This window comes from Berghia stephanieae, chromosome 6 (assembly GCF_034508935.2).
Source record: "Berghia stephanieae isolate SIO BIC M18660-M18661 chromosome 6, UCSD_Bste_1.3, whole genome shotgun sequence".
In the NCBI taxonomy this organism is placed as follows: Eukaryota; Metazoa; Mollusca; class Gastropoda; order Nudibranchia; family Aeolidiidae; genus Berghia; species Berghia stephanieae.
This window is the reverse complement of record NC_088365.1, coordinates 5653268-5666708: the sequence shown is the minus strand read 5'-3', so window position 1 is coordinate 5666708 and position 13441 is coordinate 5653268. Positions and strand designations below refer to the sequence as shown.

Below are 13441 nucleotides of genomic sequence, written 5' to 3'. Positions count from 1 at the left end.
CTTACAGATTAATCTGATAAAATCTTTAGTTCTTGGACACTTTATGAACATTAAAATATAACTTACAGATTAATCTGATAAAATCCTTCGTTCTTGGACACTTTATGAAAATCAAAATATAACTTACAGATTAATATGATAAAAACTCCATTTCGAATGATCGAATTTGAACACTATAGGGGAAAAATTAATTTTTATAGAAGATAAAAATGATCGAATTTGGTGATTTTAAGAACAAAATAAATAGCACTTATAGTTAATTTGAAAAAAAACCTCTATAACCACCTCATCGAATTTGAACACTATAGAGAAAAAAAAATAATTCTGATAGAAGATAATAATATAAACTAATCGAATTTGAAGACTTCAATGTAAGAAATTAATTCACTGAATATAAGTGTTGAACTCTATCTAAGTCCAGATGGTCGAACTTGGACACTTAGAGGAAATAGAAATTGATACTTAATTAATTAATACTAATACGTTTAGTTAAATCTGATAAAATCTTTAAAACCACCTGATCGAATTTGGAGACTTGAAGGAAGGAAATAAATGAATTAAACAAAACAACAAATTAATACGTCATAGGAACCCATAAAAAATATAATTAAAGGACAACCAAAAAAAAAAAAACAAAAAAAACAAGAAGAACAAGAAGAAAAAGCTATATTTTAAGAAAAGTGGGACAATTTTCAAGACCAGCTAATCTAATTTGGAGGCTTATAGAAATATAAAATAAATGGATTCATTTAATAAGATGGGACTAACTGTTCAGTTTTAATTGTGACCAGTCTCAGATCGGGGATGAAGACTTATGAGAAAAGGAAGAAAATGCAATAGAAGAGTTTGATTATCTCCTTAAACACACTGACATTAATAATAATAATAATAATAATAATAATAATAATAATAATAATAATAATAATAATAATAATAATAATAATAATAATATAATAATAATAATAATAATAATAATAATAATAATAATAATAATAATAATAATAATAATAATAATAATAATAATAATAATAATAATAATAATAATAATAATAATAATAATAATAATAATAATAAAACTCCGAGACACTAGACTCTAAGCGCTTAGCGTAGATAATTAATGCTATTATTGATAATGGAGACTAAATTTAATAAATTTTCTTTACAACATTGGATATAAAAACTGACCTCGGGGTTAAATAACAAAAGCAAACAAAAAAAAACAAAAAAAAAAAGGCCTATAGAACCATTTTTCAAGAAAAGAAAAAAGGAAAAAGTTATGAATTCAACTTTTATTTTCTTGCTTTTTATGTCTATATAAACATTCTCTTGTGAAATATAAAATCAAATGTTTAATATAAATTAATTTGAGAGTTGAAGAACATAACTACGTAGAGCTAATTATGAGAAAGAGAAACATTTCTAATAAAATTGATACAGAGAGAACACAAACCGCAAGCGTTACGTACGTGCAGGAAAGAAGAGGAGGGCAGAAAATGTAAACATTGATAGACAAACGTGGAGGTATGGGAAGTCAGATATCCAATGGCGTGATTCAGATAGGACCTAAAATATAAATTATGATAACAAACCGTCAACTATTCAAATTTAAACTTTAACCAGTTAACTTTAGTACTCTGGAAAAACACGTTTCATAAAAAAAATTTGGCCAGAAAACTCGTCCTTCAATGAAATAAATATAGATCTATTTAAATGACCCTCATCTTGGTTCAAAACTTTCAAACTTAGGACTGAAAAAAAAGACTTCGCGAGGTCCATGTTTTGAGACGGGTTTTTTGGGGGGTTTTTTGTTGTGTTTTTGCCATGTTGATTGTCATTTAAATCAATCGATATTAAAATTTGAAGGACGAGTTTTCTGGCCAAAATTTTTTAGATACGAGTAATTTCCAGAGTAGCGCGGTTAGCTGGTTAAATATCCAGGTAAATTTACATCTGGAATGTGTGCCGACATCCTCTCAAGGGGCGGTTTTAGCTGTTGTAACAATTTGTACTCCTAAGCCCTAAGAAAACACTGATCGTTGAGGACCCCCCGGCCGTGGAAATCCAGGGGGAAAATGGTCTACATTGCTAGTTTTACTTTCTTTTTCATTGCTTTCTTTCTTCCTCTCCATCCATCATGATATTATAATTTTGTTTTATCAATATCCAATTTTAAACCCTAAGGCACTTACTCACTTACTTACTTACTTACCTACTTACTTACTTACTTACTGCCCATCATGCCTTCTGACATGAAGGGCCAATAGTAAACCGTAAGGCACACCATAATATAAATTATTTTCCGTATTTTAGATATTAATATATTATTATTATAACCCACTGAGTCAATCCAGTATTCTAGTATAGAGAACTGGATGGTAGAATTGAAAGGTAGAATTATGATCAGCGATATAGCATTTTAAAAAAACAAATTTTTAGCTCAAATATATTTTTCCAACATTTTGAACAAATGAATAAAAAAAATAAATGATAATAATAAATAAATAAATAATAAATAAATAAATAAATAAATAAATAAATAAATAAATAAATAAATAAATAAATAAATAAATAAATAAATAAATAAATAAATAAATAAATGAAGTAACACTTTTTAAAAATTATTATCATTATAATGGTCAATTTAACCATGTGGGCAATTTTCTCCTTTTTTTTTTTTTAGTTCAGCGTAATTATCAGTTTTAAAAAGCCAGTAAACAAGAGTCTACAATTTTCTACAAAATCTACAATTTTACAATTTTTAAACGTGAGAAAGTGAAAGTCTTTATCGTCAAGTGACTAAACCAAATCCCGTATTCATAACAAACACTACGACATTCCCAAACACGAGTATTATCAGGATCGATCCACACACACACACATACACACACACACACACACACACACACGCACACAGATCATGACGAGGTCAACAATCATTAATGACGTGATATTGTGAGAAATTCCAAGCCACCTCGCGCGGTGCCAGCGACGAGCGGTAACTTCAAAGACATTTTCAGTGGTCAGCGAACCAAGAAATAAAACAGAATAGAGAGAAAGAAAGAAAGTAAGAAAGAAAGAAAGAACGAAAGAAAAAAAAACATAAGGCCGTGGTCTGAGAATCAGATTTTGAGTCATGAGATTAAAAGAGATCTGAACTTTATTGGAAGTGCCTGATGTAAGTAAGTTATGTAGGTGTATCAAGTCTAACGACCCTGACCTCTAACCTCTGACCTTACAGACATCTTAGCTGCGGGTGGTATATTATTATAGAAATGGCGACGTGACGAATTCTGATATCCTTTATTTTTTTTTAAGGTGTCAGTTTCAACACGATGAAGTCCATAGATTTATTGATATTTTATTCATAACATTTTATACATTCTTAACTCATAAATTTAGAACATGTCCTATCTAGAACGTTAATTTTCATCTTTCTCAGGGAAATTTTTAACTTATCCCAGCTGCTTGCCACGATAAAATGGTCAAATTATTTTGACCATGTACCAAGACGAGATAAATACTTTTTTTTTTTTTGTCGCGATAAATGATTTATTATTTAAGTCTCTGACAAAAAAGGAATGAATTTTTAATCAACATTCGAGTCGTGTTAAATTATTTATTGGGATAATTATCTTATCGGATAACAGAGAGATTGGATTGGATGAGAAGTTTGGAATCTCACTAGGCTGGAAAATTGGTATTTTCATTTATGTATAAATTGGGGGGGGGGGAGGCAAAGAAAAGGCCGAATCTTTGAAGCTATTCTATTCATTTCTTGTTTAGAACTGTTTACCTCAAACTTGAAATTTAACTTTAAGCATCTGTTTCATCTCGCCGACTTAACACCATTTTAAAGTGACTGGTCACACGCATGTGTATGATATACCTAGTTACGTAAAGGTAACACATACCCCACTTCAGGCGTAGGACTCGGAGTAAAAAAGGAAAGAAACATTAAAACACATCTTAACAATTTTGGCCAGTTAACTCGGCCCTCAATACATATCGATGGATTAAATTGATCTTCTTCTTGTCCAAAATCCCCTAACCTAGGATTGCAAAGTCTCAGATTGTGAGAGTTTTTTTTAATTTAATTATTTTTACGTCGATCAATAATTGAAGGACTATTTTTCTGGCCAAAATTTTTTGGGGATGTGTTGGGGGTTTTTTTGGGGGGTTATTTTTTTTTTTTTTTTTTTTTTTTTTTTTTTTTTTGGTTTTTTTTTTTCGGAATAGGGTCGCCGGCCAATGTTGGAATCAGCTGATTTGCGTGGGACGATCTTGGTATAATCCCAGGGGAAAAAATGCACATAATAAGTCTACATAGTTTCTGCGTGAGAATTCATCCGTTAAAAGGACATCGCATGTATGTATGTATGTGTGTAATGTAATGTATGTATGTCCAACTTAAGGTCAGTCCACAAAAAAAGCGTTACGTAAACGTATCGTCGTCGTCCGTCGATAGTTCAGAAGCTGTTTGTTCCCTGGTTGGTCAGAAAGTGATATTAGCGGCTGTGGTGCTGTCGGCTTGGGGCCAAAATAGAAAATAGCCAACTTGGCACACAAAAAAGAAGAAAAAAGCCAAAAAGAAGAGATTATATTATATTATGTCACCAACTAACACTATTTGGTATTAATCAACTCGTGATGGATCGTTTTGAATAAATTAGACAATTATAGCATAATTTGTAAGGTTTACAATTAGGAAGAAGAAAAAAAAACAACAATATTTAGTTAAAATCTATTTGGCTTATAAAAGTAGTTTTACGGAGCTTTTAGCATTTGAATATCATTTCTGCGCTAGAAAGATTATTAACCCCCAATTTGCTCATTTGGACAACATGGGGGATTCCTGTTCTGTTGACATCAGACATCTTGTTTGATGAATTATCCACTTTATTCCTTCGTGGAATGTCTTGGTGACGATATCTTATTATGATGTCGTGGCGGACGGAAATAATTTTTAAAAATATTTTTCTGCACTAGACATTCCATCTTTTATTCTATTCACAACACAATCCCACCTTGGTCTCGATCCTAAGGATTATCTCGTTGTTCCACTCTATTACTGAACCATTATAATTATATTCTTTACTGCCCTTTGCCAATCAACTACGTACGACCTCCTGCGAAGAAAGTATCACGTGTGCCCCACGAGCACAGAACGGTATGCCATGCATGGGTTGACTAGGCGTTGGATAATCAAAATGTACCAACGGACATGTTATGGGATTAGGGTGAAGTCAACGTGCATATATTCGCAGGTCTGATAATCGATCACATTTATGGGCTTGAGTAAACATTGTTGCAATGGACACTATATTTAGCATTGGTTTGAGAGTATTTCCGTTACGACATTGAGCCCGTAACAATTTGCCTTATCTGACCTGTAAATACGTATACGTCGGGTGAAGTTCATGTCTTGTAGTGAGGAAAAATTCAGGTTTTTGGAAGATCGAAATACTTAAGATATGTCTTAAATATTTCATATTTCTGAACAAATCAATTGTAAAGTCACTTTTCGCCATCTTGTCCACTCAGACATAATACCGACTGGACGCAATGAGTCACATATATTTCCTATTTTGTTTGATTACTTTGATTAGGTCACAAACGGCCTTGCAGTTGGAGCCTTTTGTTAATAGCTTATCGCTAATCATTAATCCTGTTACCAGTAACAGTAGTGTTGCTCTCATCATGAGGGGAGCATACTGCTTGCTGGATTAACCAATCCTTGATCTCACGTCTTCAATGCTCTCTCGCTCCACGTTATTTGTGCTGACGTATACATCTGGCATAAATCAATCCGGCAAATAGTTTTTGGGGGGAACTTTCATGAAAACAAGAAAGATGATCCAAATGCATAAATCTATATATTCAATATCTTTATAATTTTCTTATTATTATTTTTCCTTTCTTCTTGCAGTCTACCGGGTGAGCCACCTATAGCTCCGGGGAACTTTCTCTGGGGAAACGGGAAACAGTTCTCAGAACACGCCGTCAATTTCCTTCTGGGTGTCAGGAACAAGCTGGGCAAAGTTTTCACGATCAGATTGCTGAACCAACACTGGACAATGGTTTTGGACATCCACAGCTACGAGAGATTTTCTCGAGAGAAGAACTTTGATTTCTTCCTTGTGCAAGAACAAGTAAACCGAAACGTCTTCAACTATAAACTACAGGACGCGAAGAAGATTTTGGGCGAGGCTGGGCAAAGAGTAAACGGAAAGCATCTTTTTACAACAATGGAGAATTTTTCGAAAAACCTCGCAGAAACAATGGGAGGTAAGCACGTTCAGCAAAAGAGCTCGGATATTCCTGTCACAAAAGTTACCGCTGACAAGACGACCATCAACGTTTCCAACATTGACAACAACAACAATAACCACAACAACAATAACTCGGTTCAAATGCAAAACAACAATATCAACAACAACGAGCAACATGGAAAATTCTACGCAGTCGATGACAAGCACTACGATTCGAGCAAACTCTCAAACGATCATACATATTTCTTGGAAAAGCCCATCACCCTCAAAGAATCAAACAAATGGAAACAAGACCATCTCAGAAACTTTGCATCGGAGACCTTCTTCTCAGCAGTCTTCTACACAATTTTCGGCCGAGGAGAGCCTGCAAAAGAAGGAAATTTCCACCCTCAAATCTTCTACAAAAACTTCGACAAGTTCCACAAATATTTCAACTACTTGTGGCTCGGACTTCCCCACTTCTTGTTCCCATCCGCCGGAAAGGCTGTAGAGATCTTAGCCCAGCAGCCCAGCAGCAAAGAGATGGTTAAGAGAGAGGGATGCAGCGAATACATCAAATACGCCATCGACTTCATGCTCAAACGCAAGTAAGTAGAAGTTATTTATTAAGCATTGCATTTGCTATCAATAAAGATAAAACTTCGTCATGTGTTTTAACTACTCTAAAGAGTAAATTACTTTCTTTTATTAGAACGTATTTCCTTGCTATATTATATTCTTTCTTTCGTTATTTTACATATTGTCCTTTGTTGTTATTGTTGTTGTTGTTGTTGTTTTTCTTCTTCTTCTTCTTCTTCTTCTTCTTCTTCTTCTTCTTCTTCTTCTTCTTCTTCTTCTTCTTCTTCTTCTTCTTCTTCTTCTTCTTCTTCTTCTTTTTCTTCTTCATATTCTTAATTCTTTGTAAATTACAACAACAACACAATCACAATTTTTTTTTAATTTGTAAAAAGAATATTAACTTATATTCAAAATGTATCAGAAACCAAAAACAAAATATGATATCAACTACAACTATATTTTCTATCTATTCATATCCGTTCCAAAAATAACAGGCCTTACTTTAACCTTCTTCCGTCCCATCTTCTACTCTACAGTCAATCTGAATCAGACATCGTTGGCCACAACCTGATCTTCCTCCACGTCAACTACAACACATTCCGGGCAATCTACTGGTGTATGTACAAACTGATGGAACAGCCTGCTGCTCTTCGGGGAGTCAGGAAGGAAGTTGAAGAGGTCATTGACTCCAAGAGAATGGGACACGGTATCGATGAGGAAGAGGAATTGGAATTCACCGCTCAAGATATCAATAAAATGCCTGTTTTGGGTAAGAGAATATATTGCATCTCCGTTATCAAGTTTGCCATTACTACTACTACTACTACTACTACTACTACTACTACTACTACTACTACTACTACTACTACTACTTTTATTATGTGGTCTTGTGGTATGACACTCGCTATCGGATCAGAAGGTCCTGGATTCGAGCCTCGCTCGGGGCGTAGTTGAGTCCTTGGAAAAGGCTCTTTACCGTACTCAGGTGTAAAATGAGTACTTGGCCGTAAACAGCAATTGTCTCTGTCGGAAAAAAATGCAATATCGCCTAACAGTCGTCATTCCTCTTTCTACATGTTACGTGTTGCTGTTGGTTACGGACCCTTTATAAAGCGCTTTGAGCATGTTTAGTGGAAATTGCACTATATATATATATTTTTTTAACCTCAAGCTCAAATGTTCACAATATCTCCCCCTTTCCTTAACTCAGATTCCTTCATCAAGGAGATTATCCGCGTCTACAGTGGGGTGTTCATGGTCCGCTACTGCATCGAGGACACCAAATTCACCCTGGAAAACGGCGATTCCTACAACATCAGGAAAGGAGACAAAGTCGCCATGTACCCACCCGTCTTCCATCATGACCCCGAGATCTTCCAACAACCGGAGGTAATTTACAAAGATAACAATTTCTTATTATGCTAAATATTTGACATTAGGTATACGATTCTTACACTATTGATTTTTGGAATTCCGGAGGTTCCAAACCGCTGAACGAGCTTGCGAGTGCGCGTTGGGAACAAAGTATATATATATATATATATATATATATATATATATATATATATATATATATATATATATATATATATATATATATATATATATATATATAACCCCTCCCTCTACCTCGTGATAATTTTTGTTAAAAGTACATTTCATCCATTGTTCATTTTTAAAAAAAATTGTTGATACAATTTCAACATTACATATAACAAACAACATTCACTCTTATCTCTTTTCTAGGAATTCCAATACGACAGGTTCATAAATGCCCAGTTTTTCAAAGACGGCAAAAAGATCAAACACCCAGTTATCGGATTCGGTTCCCTGTGCCCAGGTCAAAAACTAGGATTCTTGCAAATCAAATGGTTCATCATCAACCTCGTCAATATGTTCAACTTTGAACTCCTGGAAGGTCAAAGGACAGCCGCTAACACAGACATGTACGGTCACGAGATCTTGCCGCCAACAAATGACGTCATGTGCAGAATGCAGAAGAAAGATGAAATCAGCACATTGAAATTCCTCAATAACTACGGTACAAAATCGAGCTAATTTAATATTATAAACTTTTGTTATAAAAAAAAATTGTTGTGGTTGTTATTTTATAATTTGTTCATTATTTTTACATCGATATCATCTTTATATCAAATTTATTATCATCTTCATCAAATTGTTTTATCACATTTCAATTAATCATCACCAAATGTTCATAAATCAAATTGTAATTTAAATCGATATTTTGATGTATTTAATTTATTATCATTATTATTATTGTCTTGCTTAAATCGATATGCAGTTAAATAAACTAAACTTTCTTATATTATTATATAAAATTGTAAATTATGAAACCGATCATACTATACATATCAATACATATTTTCTTCAGCAATGTTCCACGATATTAGAAATGGGTATCGAACAATGTTCCACGATATTAGAAATGGATATCGAGCAATGTTCCACGATATTAGAAATGGGTATCGAATCACAATATCGAAAATGATAAACATATTGAGTCAAGAGTCGATTTCCTTAAAAATGATAATATATTATATCATAGTGGTAATATCAGATCATCATATCGTATTAAAATGAGAAGCCAAAAGGTGATATGCCTATAAATTCTCCAATTAAAAATATAATTTGAACTTAAGATAATCGACAATTTTTCAATCATTCATATGAGAGATAATATTAGCTAAAGTGAAGAAAGAAAATTCAACTTTTTTTTTCCTTAATGAACGAAACAAACAAATCATTCCTGTCTTTAGTAATTTAAGCTTCAAAACATTCCCTTAAAGTTACACACCAATTTTCATGCTACCACTGACAAACACACTACACGCTTTTTCAAGCCATTTTGTCGTATAGGAATTATTACCTTCTCGTGTTCCAGACCCTACTATATTTTTATCATAATTTAAGAACTGGAACTTTTATCTATCTTTTAAACTCAAACTTGAGTTTTTATATAGCGCAATATCCAATAAACGTGCTCAACGATGGGTCCCTGGCCAACAGCAACACTTAACATGTAGGACGTGACATGGCGCCTGTTAGGCGATATATTAAAAAAATGTCGGACAGAGACAACGCTGTTAAAGGCTAGTTACTCATTTTACACCCGATTACAGTGAGAGAATGTGAGTAAAGAGGCTTTTCCAAGGACTCAACTATGCTGTGCTCACTCGTCGTGCTTTAGAGCTCATTTTTTTCAATATTATGATAATGATGAGCATTTTTCATAATGATATGAAGCTTTGAATATGTTTCAACAAAGATTCATGACCAATGAACGTTTTGTTTACTCTGTTTTAGTATCTATTTTTAGGTATTTTGAGCTTCGCTGTATAAAATAGTGGATGCAGTTGTCTTGTGAGGGCTTTGTTCAATTTCGCGTGTCTATCCCTAGGATAACAAAATTTTTACGACAACATGATACGACAACATGCTGTAAATAAGGCATTTAATGATATGTTTTACGATCTTTAATTTTGGTATGTGAAAATAATAAAATGCTTATCAATAGAATTGGATATAGTAATGAATGCAGTGTGTGGGTATGTGTGTGTGTTGTTGTTGTTGTTGAGAGGGAATCTTTAATGGAAGAAGTTGATTGAATATGACCAAATAAAAAGAGTGGGAGTGTGTGTGTGGGGGGGGGGGGGAGTGAGTGAAAGATAGATAAAATAGATAGGTAGATAGATAGATGGATAGATAGTTAGATAGATAGAAAGATAGATAAAATAGATAGGTAGATAGATAGATGGATAGATAGTTAGATAGAAAAATAAATAAATGAACAGATAGATATAAATAGATAGATAGAAAGATTGAAAGATAGAGAGAGAGAGAGAGAGAGAGAGAGAGAGGGAGAGAGAGAGAGAGAGAGAGAGGGAGAGAGAGAGAGAGAGAGAGAGAGAGAGTAAACGAAGAGGTAAATGGAAAGAGTGTGAGGAATGAGATTTCTACACACAAAGCATGGAATTATAACACAGTAAGACATTTCAATGTTTCGTTATATATGTTGATAATGATGAATGTTTGTTGTTGACTTTTATACTGAATCTCTAGACTACATGATAAACGGAATATCAGTTGTAGTAATACTGTTATAGCGTTCTGTGTTTACGGGTATCGCACCGTCATCGCCATTCTCATCATCATCATCATCATCATCATCATCATCATCATCATCATCATCATCATCATCATCACTATCATCATCGTCTTCATCATCAATATCATTATCACCAATATAAATTCTCTTCTCCACCACCATCATCATCATCATCATCATCATCATCATCATCTTCATCAACACCATTATCTTCATTAACATCATCATCATCATCTTTTATATAATTATCATCAAAATCGTCATCATTATAATCATCTCTTTCAATATCAATATCAACAACATTCACATTTTCAACATCATTACCACTGCCATCATCTCCTACTTTTATATCATCTTTGCCACCATCATCTAGATTCCTCTATCATTAACACCATCTGTCCAAAAATGTTAATAATAATTATCATATTTCAATCACTCTTTTTTATTTTCTTCTGTTTAAGAATATTCTAAATTATAACATCCACATCCTTGAAACCATACCAGTAATCGAAATCAAAAATAAAACTGATAAAATCTATCAAAAATTTTAATATATCAAATCTATTTCTTTCCTCTTTAAATAAAAAAAAAGTTACAGTTAATGTTATAGTAAAATAATTAATTTCACCATGGCAACGGATTTTATTATTTCGCCCATCCTGAATATTGAAAAGGTTGTGTTGAGTTCAACTGAATCTCATTTGATAATTAATAATATCATGTTTTCAACGACAAGTCCATCCTTTGTGTGTATATAAAGATATATAAATATATATATATATATATATATATATATATATATATATATATATATATATAAATATATAATCCTAATCATCTCATCAAAGATTGTTATCTTTTTTCTCCTCTGATGGTATGTAAATATATAAATGTGACCCACCGTGTTAAAATGGTATTATGTGGAAGTGAATTAGACAACGACGAAAAAAAAATACATTGAAAGTATAAATAAATAAAAATATTAGGAGATTTTATCTTTTTTTAAAAATAAAATGTAATAATAAATTAAATTATCCCGAACTTCCCTAATAAAACCATTTACATTAAATTTAATATTTCGGAATCTTTTCTAAAAAATTCTATTTTTAGCATCAAATTCTACCCGAAATAATACCGTTTTGAGACGATCAAGTCATAAATTGTTGATTAGAAATTGACTTCCAGTTAGTTATAAATGAAAATGACCATAATTATTACACTTTGATCTTATTATGTGACAAATAATTTTGACTTAACCTTAAGTTCTTGGACTTTTGATTTTATAGGGGAATAGAGAACTGAAAAAAGGGATAGCTCTTTCATTTATCAATAATAACGTTTAAACCCTTAAGTGGTGACTTATTTAGGATATATATATATATATATATATATATATATATATATATATTATATATATATATATATATATTGTTGAAGTAGACTTATATTAATTATTGCCTCCATATATGGAAGGGTGTGGGGTGGGGGGAGGGTGATGAGGGGATAAACATATTTAAGTTTTAATCAAAATAAATTCGAGGAAATTAAAAACTATTAATTCACATAATTTTTATCATAACATTTAAAACAAGACGCTAGTCACTTGCAAATGTCTTTTTTCCCCCTGTAAACTTGAATAATAAACAAATGTGAGAATTATACTAAAATACCTGTAGAATTTATCAATTTTTAAAAAAATTGTAAAGGGTACCGAAATGCAATAACTGTGTAATTATAATGTAAATAGATACAACACAACTGCCATTTACATTGAATTGTTATTATTTATGATTTTGAAATGATATTTATCGACGTTGAATTTTGTTAGAATTTTTTAATGTTATTGAAATGATGACTTGATAATTTATTATTGCTTCATATACAAGTGTCATTATTAATGTTCATGTTGAAAATTGATTGTTAACAAAAGTAAACTTACATTTCATCATGTTATTCACTATTACAAAAGATGTTCATATTATTTTGTTAACATTATAGTTTTTTTATGTTATTTTGTTTATCGTTTGAATGGAGACATTTAAAATCAAACCTAATGTAGTTTCTTGTAAAACAAAAGAAAAAGCAGTTCTTTCTAATTGTCATAATGGTTAACAATTAGTTAATAGTTTACGGACGTAAAATCTTTCAGGATTAATTCATGATTATGATCATCCTTAATTCGTCATACAAAATAGCTTATTTTAATGTTATTGGGTCAGATAAAATTCTACGACAATCCTTTTTTTCTATTTTAGAAAGATCTCTACGTTTTTCTTACAGTCAAATTATGATAATCTCAACCATTATCGTTTAACGAGTATAAATTATTAATAGTTAACAAGACTTAGACGACAGGGAGTGTTTTCCAAATTTCACGAATATCGTTCACTACAGAACAATGCATCAAAGCATCACGAGGTATTTATATTTTCAAAAAAATAACGATGCATCTTAAAAGGGAACTGTTTTCTCAAATTTGCTTAAATCA

The 13441-nt window shown here is 32.0% G+C and overlaps 1 protein-coding gene across 1 annotated transcript in view; it reads left to right on the top strand.

Annotated features, from left to right (window-relative positions):
- The window catches only part of LOC144974383 (25-hydroxycholesterol 7-alpha-hydroxylase-like), a 28730-nt gene extending 18058 nt beyond the window's left edge, over positions 1–10672 (top strand). The window contains exons 3-6 of the mRNA XM_078917219.1: positions 5927–6856; positions 7364–7596; positions 8038–8216; positions 8574–10672. Of these exons, the coding sequence (XP_078773345.1) occupies positions 5927–6856; positions 7364–7596; positions 8038–8216; positions 8574–8885 (1654 nt within the window). The 3' untranslated portion in view covers positions 8886–10672. The remainder of the gene's footprint in view (positions 1–5926; positions 6857–7363; positions 7597–8037; positions 8217–8573) is intronic.
- The last annotated feature ends 2769 nt before the right edge of the window (positions 10673–13441 follow it).